The 24974-nt window shown below is 54.0% G+C and overlaps 1 protein-coding gene across 3 annotated transcripts; it reads right to left on the bottom strand.

Annotated features, from left to right (window-relative positions):
• Ppp6r1 (protein phosphatase 6 regulatory subunit 1) lies at positions 1–22802 on the bottom strand. 3 transcript variants are annotated; one of them, XM_078031421.1, is made up of 24 exons: positions 22689–22802; positions 12001–12233; positions 9611–9797; positions 9390–9527; positions 9040–9105; positions 7698–7810; positions 7491–7604; positions 6744–6906; positions 6501–6653; positions 6280–6414; positions 5875–5939; positions 5649–5764; positions 5461–5546; positions 5290–5379; positions 5109–5206; positions 3867–3924; positions 3597–3778; positions 2275–2402; positions 1995–2166; positions 1816–1886; positions 1640–1721; positions 999–1109; positions 832–903; positions 1–753 (listed from the first exon to the last, which is right to left on the bottom strand). In XM_078031421.1, exons 2-24 carry the CDS (start codon positions 12225–12227, stop codon positions 750–752), a joined length of 2631 nt encoding a protein of 876 aa, XP_077887547.1. In that variant the 5' UTR covers positions 12228–12233; positions 22689–22802; the 3' UTR covers positions 1–749. The 3 variants fall into 3 exon arrangements, with proteins under 3 accessions (XP_077887547.1, XP_077887549.1, XP_077887548.1); XM_078031423.1 differs by lacking the exon at positions 832–903; XM_078031422.1 differs by lacking the exon at positions 9040–9105.
• Positions 22803–24974: the final 2172 nt, after the last annotated feature.

Raw genomic sequence — 24974 nt, 5'->3', positions numbered from 1 at the left:
AATCGTAAACAGTCTTCCTTTATTTATATTTGCAATATGAAATAGAAGCTCAGCACGAACACTCGCACACTCACGCCAGGCTGGGGGAGGGGGGACAAGGCCACATGGCAGCAGGGCTGGGACCCCAGGCCCCTGGGCAAGGGGGCCCAGCCAAACTGATTCAGGGCCCCTGGGGATGTTGCCAGGGAGGCCCCACTCCCCAGGGCCAGGCGCCTGGGTGAAAGTGCAGGGTCTGAGCAAAGGCACGGCCCTCCTCGGGCCCGACACCCTCGCAGGCTTTCCCCCAAGGTGGACCTGAGCTGAAAGGCTGGATGTGGGCATGGGCACGGGCATCGGCACCGGAACACAGAACACAGAACTGGGGCACAGCAGCGGCCTCAGGACCCCAGAGCCAGCCCCCACCAGGACAGACAGGGAGGGTGTGCTTCGGAGCCACGGGCCCTACGCGGCATCCCAGCTTCTTCTCTCCTTCTCAGTATATATATAATATATAATATATGTCTCTCTTTCTTCCTTCTTTCCACATGACTCTCTATCTTTATTCTAGGAGACAAAGCTCCGTAATTTCTCTTCTCAGTGCAAATGGGGGTGGGTGGGGGCTTGTCTCCCTGGCACCAGCCTCCTGGGAATCCAGAGGAGAGAATGTGAGGGAAGTGGGTGACAGGAGCAGGGGGCATCTTGGGACCCACCCTGCCCCACTGGGGTCCACGGAAAGGACGGAGGATCTGGCCGCCACCACCACCAGGCAGTTACCTGGGAGGAGAGGAGACACAACATGAGGGTCCAGGAGCCCTGTCCCTCCCACCTGCCCCAGGCTGTAGCCACACTCACTGGGAGCCCGGGGAGATGGGCCCTCCAGGGGCAGAGCCGTTGGGCACTGGAGGAGGCTCAAGGGCCTGGGCACTGTCAGAGAAGAGAAGGGACCCAGAGGTCACAGCCTGCCTCCCAGCTTGCCCCACTCCAGCCTCTCCTCCAAGGGAGGCCTTCTCACTGCTCACCTCTGGCCTGGGGGGAGTTCCACGGGCCCTGGGCTCTTCTCCCACTCCGTGGTCTTGGGGGGCTGGTGGGCCCCGGAGGCCAGGATGGAGGTAGAGGGGTCTCTGGTGGCACTGTAAGCAAGACCAATGAGGCAGTCAGCGGACAGCCTCACTTGTTACCATAATCCACCCAAGACTGCCCATCACTCCCAGAGAGGCCTTACTGAGGATCATGACCGGACACCAGCTAGATGCTTGGTAGCTTCGTGGATGCCCATGAGGATAGAGATGGCAGAGTAGAGTGGGACCAAACAGCCCAGGCAGGGGAAGGGGCAGGCAAGCAGGGCCCACTTTGTACCCCACATCAGCTGCACCAGATACCCTGTGCAGGAGGTGCTTCCCACCCACATAGGTCCTGTGCACATCAGCTTCTGAAGACCCCTTACACCCTCCAGGAAGCCTTTCTCTGCCCCTGGGGCTACAAGGACCCTCAAGCCTACTCCTGCTCTATGTATATTTACTTAAAAAAAAGAAAAAGCCACAGGGAATGCAAGGAAAGGCTCAGCAACCAGGAGCAGCCCAGAGACAAGACAGCCACACCCATCTCTACAAGAACATAAGGCTGCCCCCGCCTCCCAGCAACCAGACCAACGCCCCTTTACCTGTCCAAGTTGCTGGGGGTGGCGTGCATCCCATGCAGGGTGGCCTGGAGGCCCTCGATGCTAACCAAGGCCTGGCAAGGGGCTGTGAAGGAGACAGAGCAGGTATCAGCTGCTGCCTCCAGCAGCTTCAGACACAGCCAGGCTTAGACCCCAGGAACCCAAGTGGGCAGGCTCACCAGAGGACTCTGTCACTTTGCTATCATCTGTGACTTCCTGAGGTGCTGAGGTGGGTGTGGGGTCCTGAGACCTAGGAGGTAAGAGAAGAGCCCGAAGGTGTGGCTGGGGTCAACACCCAAGCCTAGGGAGAGGACCCAGGAATGTCAGTCTCATGTCCACTTGCCCCACCTGCCCTCACCTGAGCTGCAGGGCACTGAGGGCTGAAGGACTGGTCAGGCTCTGGGTGGGCGGCATGTCAAGGGGCCCTGCAGGTGCTGCAGGCCCAGAGTGTAGCTCCTCCTCCCCAGAGACTTGGGGGTCCATTGGGGCATCAATAGGCACTGGGTCAAAGGTGGCGGTCCAGCTCGGTCCTGGGGCAGGGGCCAGGGAACGGGGCCAGGGGCCAGGGAACGGAGACAAAGGTGAGCTAGCAGCACATACCCCAGGTGTACCCGATCACCCCACCACCTAACACTCACCAGGAGGCAGAGAGCCAGCTGTGGGGTAGGAAGTGGGGTCAACCCGAACATGTGCTGCCCTGCCATCAGCCTCCTCCTCCTCTTCCTCCTCTTCCTCCTCGTCCTCACTGTCTGTGCTGCCTCCACTCCTGCCCCCGACACCACTTCATCAGGTGGCCATGCAAGGACAGCCCACTGACCCACTTCCCCACTGCAGCCCAGGGCCACAGGGTAGACAGACGTTGACAAAAGAAAACAGGCAGAGGAGGACTTTGGGAAGCCACTGACAAGGAGGTCCTAGAGCCTGGGGACAGGGATTCCTGCATGTGCTGAACAGAGCAGTAAAGACAGTCATCCCCATCTGTCCTCCAAGGAAGGACAGGCATCCAGGAAATACAGACTCAGACACAGCAGAAGGACACACAGACAGAGGCCAGCTCCTGAGTGCCCACTGGACATCGCCAGCATCATCATCCCCTAGCAGGCCTCCCCACCCAGAGCCTCCACTCAACAGAAGGGTCCACTCTCTTCCTCTACTGGCCCCAGGCACATCAGACACAGGATGTTCAACCTGCACCAGAGTCACATAGTGGTCTACAGCAGGACATCAAGGTCATGGCCAGCAGAGGGTACCCCAGGAAATGAAAGGCCCAGCTCCCAGATAAGGTACTGACAAAGGGGAGTCCCTGTAGCTGTACTCTTGGGGTGCTACATTTATCTATATGCATGACACATATATCATTAAAAAGGTAACATCATTAAAAAGGTGTGGTGGCACTTGGAAGGTGAGGGAGGCTGAACAGGGAGACACCAAAATCAAGGCAAACTAGAGCAACTTAGGGAGACCCTGTCTCAAATAAAAAGGACTAGGAATGTGTCTCAGTGGTAGCATGCCCCTGGGTTCAAGCCCCATTACTACCAAAAAAAAAAAAGAAAAGTTAACATAAAACACTCTAATCTGCAAATCAAGTCACCAGGCAGCCCACACAGTCACAGCCCAGTGACCTGGTGTTCATGCTGGCAAAATATACACAGCATGAATCCATTTAACCAAAGAACAAAAATTAACATGATATTCACCCAAGGCTGATCACAACCTAATTCCAGCTTTGTGGAATAAGGAAAAAGGGACCCTTTACCCCTGTACAGGAAACGTGCCTAAGAGCTCATATGGGAGCAGCCATGTGATGGAGGGAGGACCATCTACACTTCTAGTCTGTCCTTTTCCTTCTGTAGCTCAACTCATTTGGTCTGGGTTTCTATCACTCAAAATTCAAAGTGCCCTAACTAGTACACACACCACTACTACTCCTTCCTGAGTTCTCACTCGGCCAGGAACTCACCGGACTCCAGGGGGTTGGCCCAAGCGGGCTGTCCTCACAAGCTGGCTGCCCTGCCAAGCACCATACTCTCCATCCGACTCCCCAGAACCCGGGCCCTCGTCCTCATCCTCTTCCTCCTCCTCATCATCATCAAACTGCTGGATGCGGTCCTTATAGCATATCTCGAGCAGGTTGGCATTGGGCTAGAGGTACAGGGTAGGAAGATGACTCCTCTGCCCACAGTGCCCTCACATCCCTCCACCCCACTGTCCAGGACAGGCAACCACTCACGTTCTCATCATCCGCATGGAGGGAGAAGGTGATGTTGGCTGTCTTGTCAAAAGGCGCGCTAGGAAAGGAGGTAGGGGTGGGTGAGAGGGCGCCTTGGGGTCCACGTTCCCTTCACTCACTGAAGTGGTGAGCCCACCCTCACCACTCCGACTCCCATCTGCTCCCCAAACCTGCAGCACATGACAGTCGGCTGAGAGAGTAGGGACAAACCAAGCCACCTGACACACACACATTCCCGGCAGGTCCATAAGCCATGCTGGGCCATCACCAGCCCTGTGCCACATGTTGCTCACACACTGGTCATAGCCACCCTTCAAGGGAGTGTCCCGATCTCCTCTCAAAGCACAAGGCAACAAGCTAAGGCACACAGCGGGCCCAGAGTGGGGCAGCCCAGATGTCCACTCCGCACCGGCCACCTCTTAGCTGACTTGACATCTCCTGCAACAGGAACCCTGCAGGGTAGCATATTCATCCCCAAAATTCTGTATCCATTCATTTTCCCTCCCGGAACACTTCGTGGGTTTGTTCTTCAGTTTTTTCATGTAATTTATCTTGGTAGAGGAGAAGGTAACAGCTTTGTTGCCCTTTATTTATTTATTTATTTATTTATTTTTGGAGAAAGGGTATGAGGTGCCCAGGTTGGCCTTGGACTTGAAATCCTCCTGCCTCAGCCTCCTAGGTCATAGGGATTAAGGTGTGCACCACAATGCCTGGCTCATAGCTTTGTCTCACAGGGAAGCTAGTCATTCAATGTCATCCACTGAGTAGTCAGTCCATCCTCCCACCACGGTGGAGTCAGATCTGTACTTGGGTGACATCCACAGGCTTCTAGAGCACCGTCAGTGGTGATGGCAATGCTGACCCAGCCTCCCTCATGCCACCCCTCTCCATCTGCACCCCATGCATGACAGCAGGGAGTCTCTTGTCCTTCCCCCTGGGGCAGCACCCTTCTAGTTTTCCCAGTGATGTGGTGAACTTGCTCTTCCATAAACTTCTCACTGAGACAACGCATCAGCCTCCGTGCTGGCCCAGGGGTGGGGACCTCACCTGCTGGCCTTCAGCACGGGGAGGGGAGACTGCAGAGCCTCAGTCTAATAGGAGATGCGGTGGCCAGAGGCTGGGAGGACGCACACTGTGTGTGCTGCCAAGACAGGACGGCGCTGGGCCTCTTCTCACCCACACAGAGGAACAGCACCCACCACCTTGATGTGAGGCCTGCCCCACCCTCACAGATACACTCACTTCACACTCTCCTCCTGCTCCCCAAATTCCTCATCATTGAAGCCAAAGTGGTCGATGAAGGCCGAGGTCATGCGCTGCATCTGGAAGTCCATGAAGGCCTGTGGGGGCATGGAGGCAGGGCTGGAGGGAAGCTGAGCAGGGAGAGCCCCGCCCCGTTCCTGCGGCACAGCCCCAGGCCCACCTGCTGCAGCACAGCCTCCTCGGGGAAGTTGAACTCCTTGAGCCGGTCATCCTCATCGTCACTGGAGGAGTGCAGATGGTGGGTGTTCACCTGGCCAGGACAGGAACAGCGGTCAAGGGCCAAGGGCCAAGAGAGAGAGAAGCACATTCCTGCCAGAAACCTGGGCCTCACCAGGTCCACAGTGTTCCTCTTGTTGGTCTCCGCCAGAGGTCCTGACACAAATGCCTCCCACCGCTCCCGCTGTTCACCTGGCAGTTCTAGACACGTGGGACGGGAGGAGATGGACGGGAGGACGTGAGCAGCCACTCAGACTCCAGCACCCTCCCGCCCCACCGGCTGTCCTGTCCAGCCCGCCTCACCCTTCAGCAGCTGCCCCAGCTGCTCGGCATTGGGCCCCTGCTCTGCATTCTGCACCAGTGCGTTGGCCACCCGTGTCAGGTGGCCCATGTAGCCTTTCCTTGGGCCCCCCCCAGACCTGGATGAGAGCAGAGGACACAGCTGTAGGGTGGGGTGGATGCCAGGGCTGCCGAGCCCCGGGCCTGTCCTCCCCTGCCCTGTCCACCCTGCAGGACAGCAGGAGCTCACTGTACACGGTCGTTCTCCTCCCAGGAGGTCAGGATGCGCTCCACCAGGCGGCAGTGTTGCAGCAGCTGTGAGCAGTGGGGATACGGAGCAGTCAGGGTGGAGTCTTCAGCAAGCACACTCCACCAGGCCCCAGGCTCGAGTCAGACTGCGAGGGACAGAGGCAGGCCCTGCCTCCTCGGCCTGCCATCCTCTGGCTTTCTCCATGGAGCACAAGACACACATGCACACACTTGTGGACATGCACGTACTCTCAGCCAACCTGGTCATAGGCCTGCCAAGCAGCCTACCCTTGATGCCTGCTGCAGCCAGGCACTCACAAACAGGCAGAAGAAGGGACGGGGCAGGCCTCTGAGGTGCACCCTTGGGGATAGGCCCCCAGAGAGGGAAGCAGGGACCCCGACTTACATGTTTCACCACAGGGTTTGGAGCAGGTGTCTCAGAGCTGCTGTCAGGAGGGGCCCCTGAGCTCAGCATGGCGCTCACACACACCTCCACTTGAGCATGCAGGAAGTTGTTGAAGACATAATGGAAGAAGAGGTCCTGAGGGGTAGAGCACATGCTGGCACCAGAGATGTGTAACCTGCGACCTGGCACTCCCCTGCCCCCAACCCCCTAACCCCCTGTACCAGCATGGTGTTAGGCACGTCCAGTAGCAGGAGCTCCTGTGTCAGGGCAGCATCATTGGCACTCAGGGCACTGGCCAGGAGCTTGACTACGTGCAAACGTGTGTTGCCCAGTGGTGGGGCCAGGCTTCCCCATGTCATCCGCAGTGGCTCCAGCTACAGGTGCAAGAGGACACTCAGATCCTGAAGCCACCTTCCCTGCTATCCCATCACCCCTGGATACACAAAAACCCTCACATCCCCCACCTCGGGAGGCTCAAGCAGGAGCTGGTGGAAGCAGCTGAGTCGCGGGCGCAGGGCGTGCAAGGCACCCATGCTGGATGCCATGCTGTCCAGGGCACCCTGGGCCAGGAGCTCTAGCTGGCCATCCACGCTGCTGAAGAAGTTGTTCATGGTCACAGCATCCGACCTGCAGCAGGGGCAGGATCAAGAGCAGAGTGAGCCAGAGGAGCCTGTGCACTCTACACAGGAGAGGGCTCAGTTCCATGTCTGGGAAAGGAGCCAGCCATCATGTGCCCCAGAAGTTGCTCGTCTGGAGCCCTCCTGATGGGCTGGAGAAGATTGTGAGCCTAGTCCAGCCACAGTGTCCACAGTTAACTGGGCACAAGTAAGGGGAAGTGGATAAGGCAGAGCATGGCAGGTGGAGTACAAGCCCCAAGGCAGCCTGAGGACTGGGTCTAGATGCAGACAGCCATAGAAAACTGCCCCTCCCACCAGCCAGCTTTGAACAGTGAACCTGGCCTCAGTTCCTCCTCCTCTTTTTTTTTTTTAATGTGGAGCTGGGGATTGAACCCAGGCCTTGTGCATGCAAGGCAAGCACCCTACCAACTGAGCTACATCCCCAGCCCAGTTTCCTCCTTCTTAATGGAATAAGATGTGACACATCTAACTGGCTTACAGGAACACAACCAGCCACTAAGTCGTGGGGCAGCCGGGCGCTGCTGCTTTGCCCCACAGACAACAAAGCGTGCCATCTCTGGCCAGCACCCTCACCTTGGCCTCCTGGGCTCCAAAAGGGTCAACAGCACCTGGATCCCACTGACAATGACCGACTGGCTCTGCTCTCCCGCAAACATGTTGCTCAGGAGCTGCTCGATGGTCTCCTGCCTGGGAAGCAGGAGTAGGTCAGAGTGAAGGCCCAGGGCAGGGACCCAAGATGGCTCCCCTCCCTGGGCTTCAACTCCCATTCTGCAAACCCACTTCTCCAGGGTGGCCAACAGCTGGTCAGGCTCCGGGCTGTCCTGGCCTTGGATCATCAGGTCCCGGCTCAGGCGGATGATATCGCACAGGGACTGGGACGCGTTGGAATGTTGCTGGGGAGGGGAAAATGGGTGAGGACCCTACACAAGCTGACCATCTGTGGCCTCTAGCCATTTTGGGATAGAGAAGGTCACACAGACACAGGGAAATATGCTACAAAAGGAGGGAACAAAGAGGTACCAAATGCTTCCAGAAAAGACACACACACACACACTCTCTCTCTCTCTCTCCCTCTCTCTCTCTCCCTCTCTCTCTCTCACACACACACACACACACACACACACACACACACACACACCACTGCTCACAACACCAGATACCCAAAAGCTGGTGGAGGGAAAGCAGATTATGACCTCTCTACACCATGGAGTATTACTATGCCACCAAAAGAAATGGGGCATTGACCTATTCTGCAACAAGGATGATGATGTGTGTGATGCTGGGACAGAAACAGGGCCTGTAAAGGTGCTCTGCCACTGAGCCACACCCCAAGCTGAGGATGGCCCTGAAAACACTGTCAAGGGACAGAAGTCAGACACAGAATATCATATAGTATGAGATTCCATTTTTATTAAACATGATAGAATGTAGCTCAGTGGTAGAGCACTTGCTAGCATGTGTGAGGCCATGGGTTCAATCTCCAGTACTAAACAAACAAATAAAAAAGGCAAAACCCCAAATTGTTTGTATAAAATGTGCAGAAAGGGCTTGGTTGCCAGGAAGAGGGACAGGCGAAATTGGGAAAGTGCTAATGGCCACAGAGTTTTGAGTAGGAAAAATACTCTTTGAGTTACCCACAATACTGTGGATGAACTAGAATCCACTGAACTATAACCTTAAGTAGGTATATTATACAACATGCCATTTATATCTCAGTAAAGCTGTTAAGAAAGGGGAGCGCCGGGGGTGGTGGCACACGCCTATAATCCCAGCAACTTGGGAGGCAAAGACAGAAAGATCACAAAGTTCAAAGTCAGCCTCAGCAAACAAGCAAGACCTTGCTTCAAAATAAAAAAATAAAAAGGGCTGGAGAGGTGGCTCAGTGGTCAATGGCCCAGGGGTTAGGCAGGGAGTGAAACACAAGCAGAGCATTGGGTCTAACCGAGCAGGCAGGCAGCCACAGCTCAGTCTTGTGCCCCTGTCCCTGGAGGACACCAAGGCTATACCTCCAGGCCCTCATGGACCCTCCACAGCCCACAGCCTGTGTGAACCTTATGCTGTGCTCCCTTTCTCAAGGGGCAGGACCTGATGTAAGAGGCCTGAAGAACACCAGGGCACTCACATTGTCATCCTTGGATGGGTGGATCTGCTCGATCAGCCGCTGGACAATCTTCTCCTCATTGAGCCACTGAGGGCGAGAAGCAGGGGTTGCTTTAGGTTCCCTGTTTTTTTTTTTTTTTTTTTTTTTTTACTGGGGATTGAACTCAGGTCCTCCTCACCTCCTATGTCCTCCCCAGGCCTCCTTGAGAACTCCCTAAGGCCTCCCCTGAGCTATAACCCCAGCCTTTTTGTTTTTGTTGTTTTAGAGACATGGTCTCGCCAAACTGATGAATCTGGACTCACAGTGTCCACCACAGTGTCACAACTGCATCTGGATGATTTCTAACCCTGACTGAGTGGGGCCCTCCTCACATTGAAGACATCCTGCCGCAGCTGGGGCCGCTCCACACAGGTAAGCAGGCGCAAGAGGAGGTCCATGATGGCCGAGGTGCCAATGTGCCGCAATAGCAGGTCCACGAAGTCATCCTTCTTGCGTAGGAAGGACACGAGCTGGAAGCACAGGGCCACGTCATGTCCCAGGGTCCTTGATCCCAAACAACCCCCCGACCCCAGTGTGGAAGGGAAGCAGGCACCTGGTCTGTCTTGCGGTTGATGAGGATGCCCATGACCTTGCTAAAAAAGCTAGCGAGCAGCGGGTTAAGGCTGTCACTGCTCTGCAGGAAGCCATAGAGCCGGCTCAGGAGGGACTCATCTGCACCCAGGGCATCGTTGATCTGGGGCACATCCGAGGTCAGAATCTCGCAGGCCACACTGGGGTACCTAGGAGACAAGCATGGGAATTAGGGGAACTCAGAGAATGTGGGGCTCATGCATCCAGGAAAGGGAAGCAAACAGAACACTTTTAAGATCCTCCTCACTGCCCACGTCCTCCCCAGGCCTTTCTGAGAACTGCGGAGGCTCCCCAACACCCCAAGAAAACATCTGACCTGAGTATGGTCCTGAAGCCCCTTCACTTCTTTACCCTGCCACCACCACCAACTCCAATTCCTCCCAAGGACACACAAGCAGCCCACACACTGTCCCAGTCAAGGCTGGCTCCCTCTAGGTCACCACCTGAGTGTCCCTCCTGGCCCCTGACCCAGGCAACTTTTCTGAACCTCTAACCTCATCTCCTGCTTCGCTTCTTCAGACATATGCACAGTGCTGGGCAACCCCAGGACAAGAGCTATTCTGCTCAGGCTACCACCCAAAGCCCCTGGAGACCACAATCTGCTCTGGTCTAATCCATAAATTGTGGAGGATATCACAGGTGCCCCTCCCCTGGAAAGCAGACTCCCTGGGAAGGGGCAGGCACCCTGGGCTAAGCAAGGTGCAGGTGTGGAGATGGAGGCTGCCTTGCTATAAACAGCCTGGTTCACAGCCTGCTGGACACCGGTGGAGTATGGGTGAACAGAGGCCCTTGGAGAGAGAAGCCAGAGCAAAGAAAAAAGAGAAGGCACATATGTGGGGTGTGTATGTGTATGTGTGGCAGCTGACAGACATTAGGGAGCGAGTGGGACACTCTGCTGGCATGCCAGAGGTGCTATCAGCAGCAGCAGCAGGGGAACCACCAGGCCCCAAGCTCCCAGTCTGGTGCCCTTGTTGGCTCTGCTTTACCAAGTCCCCACTACAAAAGCCCAACGGAGCAGCAGCCCTCATCCCCTCTGTCTGGCTCAGGACTCCAAACCAAAAGTTGGAGTGAGGCAGAGAGTGGCACCAGTAGACTAGGAGCAGGGACAAGAAGGGCACAGACATGGAAGCCATTGGGAGAACTGTGCAAGGGCCCAGGAAGGGCAGTATGAGAGCGAATGCAGCCCAAACCCCTGACAGGGCCTGCTGCCTGGTCCTGCCTCCCTCCCTACAGAGGTTGTGGGAGCCTCCACCCACAGCACTCTGCATGCCACGGAGTACACTGCACCAAGGACAGAAGCCAACTGCTGCCCTCTCAAGCTCACAGTTCTAAAGGTAAGACAACAGAGTCACAGGTGTTAAAGATGTGATCCAGAACCAGGGGATTTGCTTTAACCCCCCAGGGAGCCCTCTAGAGGTTTAAAGCAGGTGGGTCCAAATCACATAAGCCAAGGCCCATCAAGTAGACCTCAACAACAACAAAAAGACACTCATCTTTCCCACTGCAGCCTGAGTCTCCAGAGAATCACCCTGAGAGAAAAAGCCCAATATGTCACCTATCAGATGATGCACTTGATCATACTTTCCAAATGACAAAACTCCACATATAGGGCTGAGATATGGCTCAGTGGTAAAGCATTTGCCTAACATGCAGAAGGCCCTGGGCTTGACCCTCAGCACACGCCCCCCACCCTCCAAAAAAATTGTTAAGTAGAGACAACTGGTGGTTGCCAAGGGTCAGGGACAGGATAGGAGAAAGTGGGTGTGGTTATAAATGGGCACATGAGGGGTCCTTGTGGTGACAGAAGTGTTCAGGATGTGGTACAGACACACAAATCTATAGGATGATAAGCTTAGTACCTGTGCACACGAGTAGGCACAAGTAAATCCAGGGAACCTCATTTCACAGCTGGGAATACAGCATCCTTGTGACCATCCCAGTTGTGATACCACTAGGGGCAATGTGACAATAGGTTCTCAGGAATTCTGTATCATTTCTACAACTGTATTTCATTCTACAATTACCCCAATAAAAATCTAAGCTGGAAAAAAAGATCAGGAAAAAAAGTAGGCACTGGGTAAATGAAATATTGGCAAAACAGCACTTCCTGTCAAGGCTGGGTGAAGTGGGACTTACTCATTCCACCAGGCCCTGCATTATGGGTATGTCTGGAAAATCCCACCATATAAAGCAATTTGCAGCAGGGCAGAGTCTGCACCCAGGTGAGCTGTGTGACCCTGGGAGGGACCCAGCCCTCTCTGTGTGACCCTGGGAGGGACCCAGCCCTCTCTGCCTCAGTTCCTTATCTCCAAACCCAAGTTACTGAATGTTGGGGTAGTGTGGGGGACTTACTTGTAGCGCAGCCGCTCCTCACCACTGGCTGGTGGCTCCTGGGTGACCCAGGACACCATGGCCTGCAGGTGTGGTGGCTGCAGCAAGAAGTCCAGTAGCTTGCGGTTGACAACCTTGCACTCCTGCAACACGTCCTCCTCATCCAGCAGCTCTGACAGGCTCAGGTCCTCCCGCTCCAGCAGTGTATCCAGGTGCGAGCTTGTGTGCAGGTCAAACTTCCAAAACATGGCGCCCTGTGGACACAGGACACAATCTGCATGTTTCTGTCCCAGCCAAGGTAGTCACCAGCCATACTGGCCAAGTGCCCCCTTCCTGACTGCAGACCCAGGTCTGCATCCTCAGGTGGAACCGGTCCCCAGGGATATGCCCCAGCTCAGCCTTCCCATCACACAAGCTGGACGGAGCATCAGGCTCTGCCAGTGACCCTCCAACCCACAGGGTTATTTCACATCCAAGGCCCACTGCCCCATCCACCCTCAGCCCTAGGCCTGGTGAAGTGCTCTATGCAGACCACATAGACCAGCAAGGAGAGGCCAGACACTGTAGAGTGACTTCAGTTCCTCTCCCCACAAGTATTCACTGTCTACACATCTAGGCAGGGACACCCTAAGGACATGACTTGAAATTCTGGCTTCAGACTTTCTTCTATCTATCTGCTGAACAAATTCAAATGCCCCATGACCTCTAGTACACAGCTGATGCCCAGCCCAGCAAATCACCCAAGGCTGCCTTCAAGGTGCGGGCAGTGGCAAGGAGTAAGGAGGAAGTCTGCTCATCTGGAGGCTGTGGCTGTTGCTTGGACACCACACACACAAACACACCCCAACCATCTCCTCGTCACCCCTCATGAAGGCCTGGGACAGGGAAGGGGAAAGTTGCGGGGTGGGGCTGGGAGGCTCCCAAAATAGACACTGCCCAGTGCCCAAATGAACCCAGGACAGGAATCACCCAGCCTCAGAGGGATAAGAATAATAAAATGAGTTACCAACACCTAACTCCTCACCACCCAGGGCACAGGTAACTAACAGGCAACGAGAGCAACTCACGTGGTGCACCAGAGGCAAGGCAGTTCTGTTCTGAGCCACTGACACTCACTGACACATGGCTCCTCATAAGGACCTCTTAGGCTCCAGAGCCCGTGGAAAGGCAGAGCCAACCTGTGCTCCTGGTCACTGGTTCAACAGCATACACCGCACACAACATCCAGACTACAACCACCCCACAGAGGCTGCCAATACCCCATCACACAGGATTGGAGGAACCAAGGCCTAGGTACATGGGTGGCTTCCTGGACCCTGCAGACCATCTGGCCCTAAAGACAGCATCTACGGAGCTCCTGCCACAGGCAAGGCACCAACCACATTTCCTGCTCCTTACCTCCCTCTTCCAAGCCTCACAATCATGGAAGCAGAGGCCATTGTTGCCACAGGCCACCATGGGAGGGAGGATACCTCCTCCTGGGCAAACAGATGCTGGTGCCTCTCTAACAATGCCTTCTGCGTTCTCTCTGCCCAACACTTCCTTCTGAGTTCTCTACATAGCCCTCCACTATATCCCTAAACCCTCTGACCTGCAACCTGAGTGACTGTGACTGTGAGGTAGGGGACCAGGAAAAAGATGGAGCCCCATGGCAGAGCAGGACAGTTGCAGCAGACTCCCTCGCCTCCCTCCTATCTGCCCACTCCAACAAGGGGACCACCCTAGGCTCAGTACAGGAGGCATGGCTGGGATGTACCTTGGAGAACTGACAATCCTGATGCGATATGCTGTCAGTTCCTACACCCAGGCCTACAAAGGTGGAATAAAGGAAAGGGTTGTGATGGGTGGCAGCCATTATGGAAAGGTGGGGGCAGGAAGAGGCAGAAACAGGCTTCAAGACTGCCACAGAGCAGGGGCAATTGAAGAGCCCCACTCCTCCCTGGCCTCCAGGTCCTAGTCCACAACTCACTGGGACTTGCCCCTGAGCCCCTGAGCCCAGACTGCTTTTCCAATAACCGTTCTAAAATACTAACTTGAACACCTCATGTTTGTTCCCACTAGAGTTTTGCACTAAGGGCCCTGAGGACCAGGCCCCCATCTCCCATCCCCTTTGCTAAGCCCACACTCAACATGCTCAGTGACATACTGCTCCCACCCCTACAAGGCTACACCCGAGGCTCTGAGGCCCCGTCACCCAGTCCCAGTTCACTTTGCTAACTGACCGACCTCCACCCTCCACAGAGCTCCAATCCTACTCCCCGGGGGATAGGGTGCAGGCAAGGGGCATGCCTGATATCATCTCTACCAGAGAGGGCTCCAGGCTCTCTATGTTCCGCTATCTCAGAGGTGTCTCCTTCACAGCCCACAGACCCCAGGAAGACCCCTCCAGTGTGTGTAGCCCCCAGCACTGTGCTGGACACCCCACACCCTGAAGGCCTTAAGGGTCTTTGTGGATAGAGGCATTGTCATATTATCATCTGAAAAGGGACAACTTTGACCAAAGCGCTTAGCACCTCCACTGTACCATCATTCTAAGGACTTCACAATCATAACTCAACCGGCTCTCTTGACTATCCTCCAAAGGAGGAACTGCTGGCACCATTTTTTTTTTTTAATATTTGTTGTTTAGCTGTAGTTGGGCGCAATACCTCCATTTCACTTACTTTTATGTGGTGCTGAGCCACAACCCCAGCCCCTGCTGGCCCCATTTTACAGGTGAGGAAATTCAGACACACCAAGGTAACTGGCCAAGCCTAGATCTGAGAGGCAAACAGTAGAATTAGCACTCAGACCTGAAGGTGAATTCTCAGAGCATTAGAGCCTTGTGCCAGCACTGGGCCTTCCTGGATGAATGAGTGAGCTCCAGAAGGCTGCTTCCAGAACTTGCCCTGCATCAGGGACAGCTGGCCATGGCACCTGAGCTGGCTATCCCCTCAGGAGCTTGGCATTTCCAGGCCAACATTCCTGCTCCTGAGGGGGAGGTGGCTGGACACTAAGCTCCACATCTACCTCATCCCAGCACTTAACTGGCATACATGAGGCCCTGTGTTCAATCCCTAGCAATACACACACACACACACACAGAAGGCAATGGTCCTCATGTCCCCTGTGGACCAGCTGTGATAGCATAGCTCACCCCTGCCCATCAGTGGGACACTGTCATTCAGACACCTCATTTGTTCTCCAACCTCGCACCATCAGAAATCCAGGGGCTTAGCAAGGCTTCCCAGTCCAGATCCAGGCACTGCTGACCCTCCATCTCCTCTCTCCCTGCACAACCACCAGCCCAAACCAGGTGCTCACTGCCTCATCCTCCTCAGCTAGCCAGCCAGTCAGCAGGAGCTTGCTCAAATGACAGACCCTTAGTGGCCTCCTGTTGCTCTCAAATACCACCTTGAACTAGATCTTCAAGCCTCTCTCATGCCATGTTCTACAACTTCCCTGGGCATACGGGTCTTCTTTCTGCCCCCAGAACATGCTACAGCCAGGCACAGTGGTGCACACCTGAAATCCCAGATACTAGGGAGGCTGAGAGTCTGAGGCAGGAGGGTCACAAGTTTGAGGCCAGCCTTGGCAACTTAGCAAGACCCTACCTCAAAACAAAAAATAAAAAAAGCTAGGGATGTAGCTCAGTGGTAGAGTGCCCCTGGGTTCAATCCCCAGCCCCCAAAAAGAAAACAATAAGAACAAACAGAACATGCTATGCTTGGATCACCTTAATGACTCCCCCAATAATGGGTTTCTTATGCTTTTGTCTCTTGCTAAGCGTTCTTTTCACAGAACAGGGAGCCCACATTAGGGCTTTCCCCACCTAGCCTAGCAGAACCAGCCCCCAGCCCCTCTTTCATCCACTGTTCTGTTGTGTCTCCCTGGGACAAGCATTTTGACCCACACAGCACTGAGTGTTGTCTGGAAGCAACGTGACCACACAGTAATGGTGTACTTGCACTATATACACATAAACTGCCTCTGAGGATACTTCTTCAAAATCTTCCTCACTAGGTTACCAGGAGCACCTGGAGCAGCACCTCACACAGAACCCGGCACTGTGGCAGTAACTGCTCATAAACACTAGTTGAAAGATAGCCCCATCTCCAAACTAGTGGTCACAAGGTTCCTGCCCTGTGACGGGATGCTGCTGTACCACTCCCACCCCTGGCCTGGGCCCCTCCTAGCCACAAAGGCAACTGGGCTGGCTAGGAGGGACAGGCTGGCCTCCACAGATGGAGTACTGGGTGTATTCTCCCCCAGTGTGAGAGAACAAAAAAGCACCCTGCTGCACAGGAAACATGCCTGCACCGTGGGACTCCCCATTCTGCTCAGATGCCAGACCTGAGTCCTCAGGGACCTGTCCTTGGTTTCTACTCCACTTGATGATGAGGAATGCAACAGGCTGACCTAGCGCCTGCCACCAATGAGAAAATGGAGGACCATTGAAAGGGACACCAATCCAAAGCACACTGGAGCAGGATGCATTTCCTGATTTGGGTGTACCTAGGACTAGCATTATCTCAAGGGACAACCACCAAATTAATCACGACTCTAATTTCTGGCTGAAGCCCATGCAGTGGGAACCAACAAGAAGTTCAACATGGTGAACACACAGCCTCTCTACATGGAGCAGCAAGGAGGCCAGGCAGGTCAGAAAGTGGCCCAGACACGCAGAGCCACACGCTGTAAAGCCCCACTGACAGGAGTGTCCCGAATGGGCAAGTCCACAGACACAGAAAGTGGATTAGTTTTCAGGAATCAGGGCAGGGTGGACAAGTGGGGATAATTTCCTTTGGGGGTTATTTTTTTTTTTAATTTTCTAAAATCAACTGTAAGAGTAAGAAAACAGAAAAAAATAAATTATTAGCAATGGTTCCACAAGGTTGTGACCACATTAGGAACCATGGGTTGGTCACTTCAAACGGACAAACTGCATGGCATATGAATGGTATCTCAAAACTGTTACCAAAGAAACAGAAGCTGCTGAGGCGACCACACTGAGGCCAGGCACGAGCTTGTGCTACATCCCAGCCAGCCCAGAACTGACAGGGGCCCACTGGCCTGGCCACCATGGCTCTGCTCTGGGGAGCCAATCCAGGTTGCCCCTGCCCCATCTCACCACCAACACCCCCTGTCCCAGCCAAGGGGCAGGACAGGGCCATGCCATGACAGCAGCTGTGGAGAATCCAGGCACTTGCACTCACAGCACCTCCTCTTTCCACACTGATAACGGGAAGAATTCCCACTGTCCCTAATGGAAAGGGGTCCAGAAGGACAGAGCCACTCAGCTACCATGAGGCAGAGCTAGGATTCTCCCCTTCCAATGTACCCTGGTCCCTTGACAGACAGCACTCACTCACTTCTAAGGCACTGGTTAAAGGGCACAGGGTACAGCCCCTCAGACCCCAAACTTGTCTCACTCCTGCTCCAAACTCAGCCCCTGCTTCAGGGAATAGGCCAGGCTTCACTCCCAAAGTTGGATACCCAGAGAACTGGCCCTAGGGAGAGGGCTGGCTGACATGGGGTGTGGTATTCAGGGGCCTCTGTGAGCCCCAGGAACCCAGGCAGCCCTTAAATTCTCAATCTCAGGTCATTCTTCCAAAAATCAGAAATAGGGGGAAAGAATCAAATTCAACTGAATAATAATTGAGGCCCTCCAAACACTGGTTCTGACTGAAGGTACAAATACAGCAGAACTTTAAAAAGAGAGAAAAAGAAACTTTTCCCACCACAAAATCAATCCACTCTGGCTTCAAACCCTGACTCTCAGCACCCATCTTTCAATTTAATGAAAATTGCTGGAAACCTGGGAGTTGGCAAGATAGCAAAGTTTCGCATTCACTCTCTAACCTGGCACTTGGCTTCTCTGAGCCATGAGTCCTCGGCTGTGAAATGGGGGACAAAACTCAGGAGGGAGGACTGTTATGAAAATGAGCTGAGCTGCCCCTAAAATCACATCCAAATACTGGAACGGGATGGGTGGGAGACAGTCACCAAATGGCACTCAAAATAGAAAAGCAGGAGACAAACAACCTTTCCCCAAGTGACTCAAGCACTTTTCCTCAGATCATTCAAACACTCAGGCAGGCACCACACACACCGCCACCCCCACACTCTGCAACTTTCAGCAACTTCAAGAAAACGGAAGTTGACTACCACTAGTTTTGAGAGACCTTAGAGACCGTTTGAAAACCATGGCTCTGACTGCAAACGGAAGAAGGGGAAATTGTAAATGAGAAAGGAAGCCCTTAAAAACGAAAACTACCCCTGCTTCTCCTGCTAGCCCTAAACCACTGCCTGTTTTCTTGTTTTGCTGTGTTGTTCTAAGGCCTTCAACACCAGCTGCCCGTCAAAAGTCCTCCAGCCCCTTCCCTGGCGCAGATAAGGCTTCACTGCAGCTCCCACAGCAGCAGCCACATCCCCAAACACAGATGTGCCTACCAGGAAACCCATGGCCAGTCCTTTATCTGCCAAATCTTCCTAGTCCTGGCCCCCCAGCACCTGGAAATGGAGGAAGTTGAGGGCATGAGGCCTCTCAGAACCTCTGAGGACAGCCACCTGGCTACCAAGACTCAACAGAGGCTCCAGCTCAGGACAGGCCCATAGTCCAGCAGACTGTCTTAGGAGGGGAGAGAACTAGCTGCAGGCCTGCCAACATCCAGCTCCTTAAAAGGCTAGGTGGTTCAGAGTCAGCAAAACCTCTAACTTCACAGCCCTGAACCGAATCTGGAAAGGGGGTTTGTGACACTGAATTCCAAGGACAGAGAAAGGACAACAACCTTACTGCCTCTGAGCAGGACCCACAGCTGCAGAACTGAACACCACCATGGCAGGATAGGCACTGCAAACAAACATTTGGGAGAAGGGACCGCTGACAGAAGGGGAGAGGGGCCTGGCTAAGGCTACAAGGCACAACTACATGGGACTTTCCAGGGGGTTGGGAAAGCCTGGGGGAAGGTCCCCAGTTAGAGGGCAAACCAGGCACCTCCCCCTCTGACAGCAGACCCCACTCCCAGGGGAAGTGGCAGCTGTGGCCCAACCTAAGGGATGTAGTACTTCGGAACAGTCTAGGGACACTTGGTCAAGGACTGGGGAGGAGACTCACATGATCCATTCTCCTGGACTTGTCACAGGTTTAAAGGAAAAGAACAGTGGACAGATTTAAAATAACCCGAGTGTAAACAAAAGGAGCAGAGTTAATATCACAGGTGATCTGGGTTCAAATCTTATCTTTCCAACTGAAATCTCTGTGGCCTAGACCAAGGACTTAACCCCAGTGAGCCTGTTTTCTCCTCTGGGAAACGGCTTACAGATGGGGGTCATTCTAAGGTAGCACTTCCTAGAAGAATCCGTAAACCCACTGTTCAAAGGAAATCCCTGGTCTGGCAACGTAGGAGGGCTTATCCCCAACAAGCCATGGTTCGAAAATCAGGGAAGAGGAAGACATCTCAGGCTTACCAGAGCGTCTTCCACCTCACCTCTTGCTACAAGAATGGCATAGCACCCAACAATTGGTGCACCTCACCTGACTGCTCTCAGCCCCAGCTGAGCGTTCCTTCTACCTTCCCTTCCATTCTGCAGGCTGACTAGCTCAAAACTGGGTGCTTGAGATCTTCTCACAGCAGTATTTCCTCCAGGAAGCTTCTCCATGCCTCCTTCTATATCATCCCCTGGTTATCTTAAAACAGCATCTGAGCCCTCTGGAAAAAATGCTAATTTCTCAGAATCTAGCATAAGGCAAGGTTCAGAGCTAAAGGTACTTGCTGGATTAAAAAAAAAAAAAAAAACTGAAGGCAGTGGGTGAAGCTAACAGTCAAAGATCCTTTAAAAGGTCATCCTCTTGGGCTGGTGATATAGCTCATTTGTAGAGTGCTTGCCTTGCATGCACAAGGCCCTGGGTTTGATCCCTAGCACCAAAAAAAGAAAAGAAAAAAAAAATTCATCCTCAATGGAATGAAACAGTGTATGATCCAACAAAAGCAAACCACCAAAACGATGAAAGTAATCAAAATACATGTAACACACTGACACAAGTTTAATAGAGGAGATAAGCCCATATTATACCCAATGCTCAAGCAATAAAGCTGGGTTTCTCTCCATTAGCACTATTGACATCTGGGGCTGAAGTGGTTTCTGTGGTGAGGGGACTGTCATGTGTATTCTATTACTTTGAGCTGCATCCCTGGCCTCCACACGTACCCACTAGATGCTGGTAGCATTCCCTCTTCCAGTTGTAACAACCAAAAAGGTCTCCAGACATTATCAAATGCTTCCTGCCCAGTTGAAGGACATAAACTGCAATATATATCCCAAACCAAATAGTAATCTACAGAGCTATTGGTTCACTTACTGGGCCTTGTATTCTGCTATGGGAATCTACAAATATCCATGCTTAATCCCCAGAACCACCTATGAGGAAAGTTCTCGTGTTAACCCCACTTAAATGAGAAGGAGGCACAGATCACTTAGTAACTTGCCAGAGATCCCACCAATTAGAAAAGCACAGCCAGGACTGGCACTTAAGTCTGACAATCCATACTTGCCTTCACTACCTCTTCATGATCCTAATCCCAAAATTAAAGTCATTGAACATAGACAAAATGATACTCAGGGTTGGGGTGGTGGCTCAGTGGCAGAGCACTTGCCTAGCATGTGTGAGGCACTGGGTTTGAATCTCAACACCACATATAAATAAATGAATAAAATAAAGGTCCATCAACAACTTTAAAAAAAAAAAAGGAACTGCCTTCAGGATCATTAAAAAAAAAAAATGATACTCAACAGGCAAAAGTTTTATTCTGCTCAGCGGCAAAACACCTCCCTAGCATGTGCAGGGCCCTGGGTTCAATCCCCAGCACCAAAAACAAGCAAACAAGAAAAACAGAGCACACAGCATTTTAACAGCATAAGCTAACGCCAACCGCCATTCCAACACCAGTAAGTGGATGCGGCAGGGTGTGGTGAGCGTTTCCATGTGTGCAGTACATGTTAATACAGGGTTATGTATACAAACCACTCCAAATGTGCTCTTCAGGCAATCTCAAATCACTGGGGCATTTGCCCTGGTGATGAGTTAGAACCTTGCCCTCAGGCTAGAAGTGACCCCACTGCAGGTTTCTTTACAACGCTGAACCTAGTACCACATCTATCAGAAAATGCAGCTTCCTTTCCAGAAACATCCTCTTACTTTTTAGGCGGGTTAACAGAAACGCCTACATCCTCAGTGCAGACAAGGGTGTCTGTGTATAAGGGAGCAAGACCCTAAGCAGAGGTCACACTCAAAGCCCTGGACAGGCATCCCAGCCATGCCACTCTGTTCCTCTGCCCCTCAATGCTTCTTCACTCAACCACACAGAGGACTCAGGTTCCTCCAATGTTCCCACCTTTACATATTTGCAGGTGCTGTTCCTTCCACTCGGAAGGCTCTTCTTTCCACTTTCCATCTGTCAACTCCTACTCATCTTTCCTAGACAGAAAAAGCCACCTGGCCAGTCTCACCAGTCTCTCCCACTCTGTGGCCTCCTGCAGCAGTGCCCTGAGTTACCTCATCACAAGACAGTAATTGTGACTGTCCAGTGGTGCCTTTGTCTCCCCAGGGGGCAGCTCCCCCACTCTGGGCCCAGCCCCAAGTTCCCAAGCCTGGCCTCAGCAGGCCTCGCAGCACAGAAGCAGGCCAGATCTCCCCAGCCTTCTGCCCCAGGCAGCCAGACACCAGGACAGGAGCCTCGCTCAGGTGAAGGGAAGCCACTATTCTGGGAGTCAGGAGGCCAAGGAATCCAAGAAGGCTGGCAAGAGGAAAGGGCAGGTGTGTGAGAAGAAAGGAGGATCTGAGGAGGAAAAGAAGTAGCACCCAAGGGGAGTAAGACTGAGGGGATGGACAGTGGCAGAGGAGCCCAAGGAGGCTGAACTCAGGGGGTGAGGAGGTAAAGAAAGTCCCAGCAGAAGGGACCCTGATGTTGGCTGGGGGAAGAGGGTGGGCCAGGGCCCAGGCAAGAACCTTAAGATCATAGGGGCTCCCAAAGGAAAAAAGTAAGGGGATGGGAGTGGGCAGGGGACATGAGACTAAGGAACTTGGGACACTGAGAGGAGACGGGCTGGTTAGGGGTGCGAGGCAATTCAGGGGAAGAGACAGAGACTTGGGGAGAGGCAGGTGTGCAGAAAGTCAGAGACAGACACACACTGGCTGAGGAAAGAGAGACTCAGGAGTGAAGGGGAAGGGACAGAAACTGGGGGACAGAGAGGAAGACAGAGATTCAGAAGCGAAGGGAAGGGACAGAGACTGGGGAACAGAGGGGAAGACAAGAGACTCAGGAGTGAAGCGGAAGGGACAGAGACTGGGCGACAGGGGAAGACAGAGACTCAGGAGTGAAGGGGAAGGGACAGAGACTGGGGGACTGGGGAAGACAGAGACTTAGGAGTGAAGGGGAAGGGACAGAGACTCAGGGGACAAGGAGGAGACAGAGCGCGAGCGTGCGCGCGTGTGTACCAGGGCAAGGACCGGGAAGGGACTGAGCCTAGGGCAGAGAGGAGGCAACGGGAAGGACTCAGACTCACGCCAAGGGAAGGGAGAGAAAGGGACGTGAATGGACAAGAAGCGACCGGGACTCGGGCTGAGGGAAGGGACGGGAAGGAACCGAGACTCAGGCACAGAGGAAGGGGCGGAAAGGACAGCAGGGCGACAGCGGCGGAAGAGCGGCCGGGAGCGGCGCCGGGCTCACCTGCGCGGCGGGGCGGCGGCTCCTCGCACTCGGGGCTCATCGGGGCGCCCCCCCTCGCCCCGCCGGCGGCGGCTCGGCCCCGCCGCGGGCCCGGACCGTGGGGCGGGGGCGGCGGCTCGCGCAGGCGCCGCGACGGGCTCGGGGCGCGCACGCGCCCTCGGTCAGGCCGCGCAGGGCCGCGCCGAACTTTGGGACCGCGGCGAGGGCGGCGACGGGTGGCGAGGCCCGCGAGGCGCCTCCGCGCGCAGGGACGGGGAATTCGGCTGGGTTCCCGGCCGAGCCGGCGCCCGCGAGAAGAGAATACGTCCTCCTCCGCAGCCTGAGTGGACCGCAGAGCTGCACAGCGGCCAGCGGAGGCCGACGCCCGCTTCCTCAGCCAACGCCTCCCCTGAAGCGGCTGTGTCTCGGGCCGCAGTTCGCCTAAGCACCTCCGACACTCGGCTCGCTCCGCCACTATCCCATAATGCCCCGAGCGCGAGCGGCTGCGGAAGCCCCGCCCTCCCGCCGCCGCCTCGCTGCGCAGGTGCGCTGGGGCTGCTCTCCTGATGCACGCAGTGCGCTTGCGCTTGCGCTTGTCCCGACGTCCGACCCCGCCCTCCGGGTACTCGGCCTCCGCCTGTGCGCCTGCGCTGGGCGTGTTCTGGTTCTATGTGAATAAGCTCAGAAGGCCAGTGTGCAGGCCCCGCCGTCGCCCGGGACCTTCGCGCCGCCCTGCCGTAAAGCCACTAAGCCCAGTGATCTTGCTACTCCATGGCTTCTCTCCCCGATCGGTCTTCCATCCGCGGTTCCGCTCCTCGCGGCCCAGTTCTGCTTGGGCTGTAGGGTCGGGTCCCGAAGCGTCCATCCCGGCGTGACCCTCCCCCACTCCCCCTGGCCCTGCTTCTCTGGCGCCTCCTTCTCTGTGGCTGTGGCTGACTTCTGTCCTGCTCCTGGGCGGACGCCACTTCTCTAGCCCAGAGCTGCACAGGGTCCTCCCACACCTTGTGTTCACGCAGGTCCATCTGGCTCTGTGCCTCAGCTCCCCCGACTTTATAGCTCCCTCCCTGCCCATCTTAGAGGCCTCGTGTGCGGGTTAGAAGTGCGTTAAGGAACATAATTTGCTTTTAAACCTGCAGATGGATGTTTTTTCATTTTAGAGACATTTTGTTGAATCATGTATCTGAGTTATGTTCTTTTCTGTATTTCAAGAAGGCCAGTTATACATTCACATCTGCCAACTTCTAATGGCTTTAATCTTTGTCGTATCCCCCAGCATCCACTGATTAACGCCTGTCAGTAATTTGATTTTTTCAGCCATGTCTTTTCTGGTCCCTGCTAGAAATATCTAGTGTGTGTGTTATGCTCAGTTTTGCTTGGTCCTTGTATCTGGCAGCTTGTTCTGCAGGACAGATTATCTCAATGGCATGGCATGTGCTATGTTCACAGCTTGAACCTGCACATATGCAGGCTGGCAAGACTGTGCTCCCCATGTCTCATGGCTCAGATGCCAGAGAGCCTGGGCCCAGCTGCATTAGTGTATTGTAAGTCCACCGTCTCACATCAGCCACCATCTTTTGGTTAAAGGAAGCCACATGGTCAAGTCCACCATGGTGGCAGGAGGTGCATATGCTCTACCCACCATGGAACAGGAAAGTCCTCTTGTCTCATCGATGTGGAATGGAAGGGAGAGAACATTCACTGCACAATGTAGTTTACCATAATTCTCAATTTGTTTCCCCAGGTTTGTCAATCCTCATTTTTCATCTTTGAATCTCATTTTAAAGTAGTCTCAGGTTCCTGCATAAACCTTGCAGCAATTATGAGCATATTAGGGTTCTCCAGAGAATCAGAACCAACAGGATGCTTATCAATATATAAAAGCAGCCGAGTGCAGTGGCACATGCCTATAATCCCTGCAGCTTGGGAAACTGAGGCACAAGGATCACAAGTTCAAAGCCAGCCTCAGCAACTTATCTAACCTAATCTAAATAAAGTGCAAAAAAGGGCTGGGGATTTGGCTCAGTGGTTAAGTGCCCCTGAGTTCAATCCCCAGTACCAAAATATACACATAAAGTGATTTATATGGGCTGGGGTTGTGGCTCAATGCACTTGCCTAGCATGTGCAAGGTCCCAAGTTTGATCCCTAGCATCACGTGCACAAAACGTGGTTATGAGAGATTGACCTACATGATTTTGGAGGCGGCCCAGGAATGCTGGAGGTATGGTACCAGACCAAGTCTGAAGACTGGAAAATCAGGGGAGCCAATAGTAAGTCCCAGTCTAAGTCTGAGTCCAAAGGCCTAGAAC

Source organism: Ictidomys tridecemlineatus, chromosome 15, assembly GCF_052094955.1.
Source record: "Ictidomys tridecemlineatus isolate mIctTri1 chromosome 15, mIctTri1.hap1, whole genome shotgun sequence".
NCBI classification, from domain to species: domain Eukaryota; kingdom Metazoa; phylum Chordata; class Mammalia; order Rodentia; family Sciuridae; genus Ictidomys; species Ictidomys tridecemlineatus.
Note: the sequence above shows the minus strand (reverse complement) of the source record. Positions and strands in the feature narration are given on the sequence as shown.

What these genes read in the sequence shown, in the direction of transcription:
- Ppp6r1 (XM_078031421.1), bottom strand. Translation starts at nt 12,227, where the DNA reads ATGTTTTGGAAGTTTGACCTGCACACAAGCTCGCACCTGGATACACTG. An exon ending in TGCGGCAGGATGTCTTCAAT is followed by an intron (nt 9,106 to 9,389) that starts GTGAGGAGGGCC and finishes TCTCGCCCTCAG; the next exon opens with TGGCTCAATGAGGAGAAGAT. An exon ending in GAGGAGAACGACCGTGTACA is followed by an intron (nt 5,765 to 5,874) that starts GTGAGCTCCTGC and finishes GCTCTCATCCAG; the next exon opens with GTCTGGGGGGGGCCCAAGGA.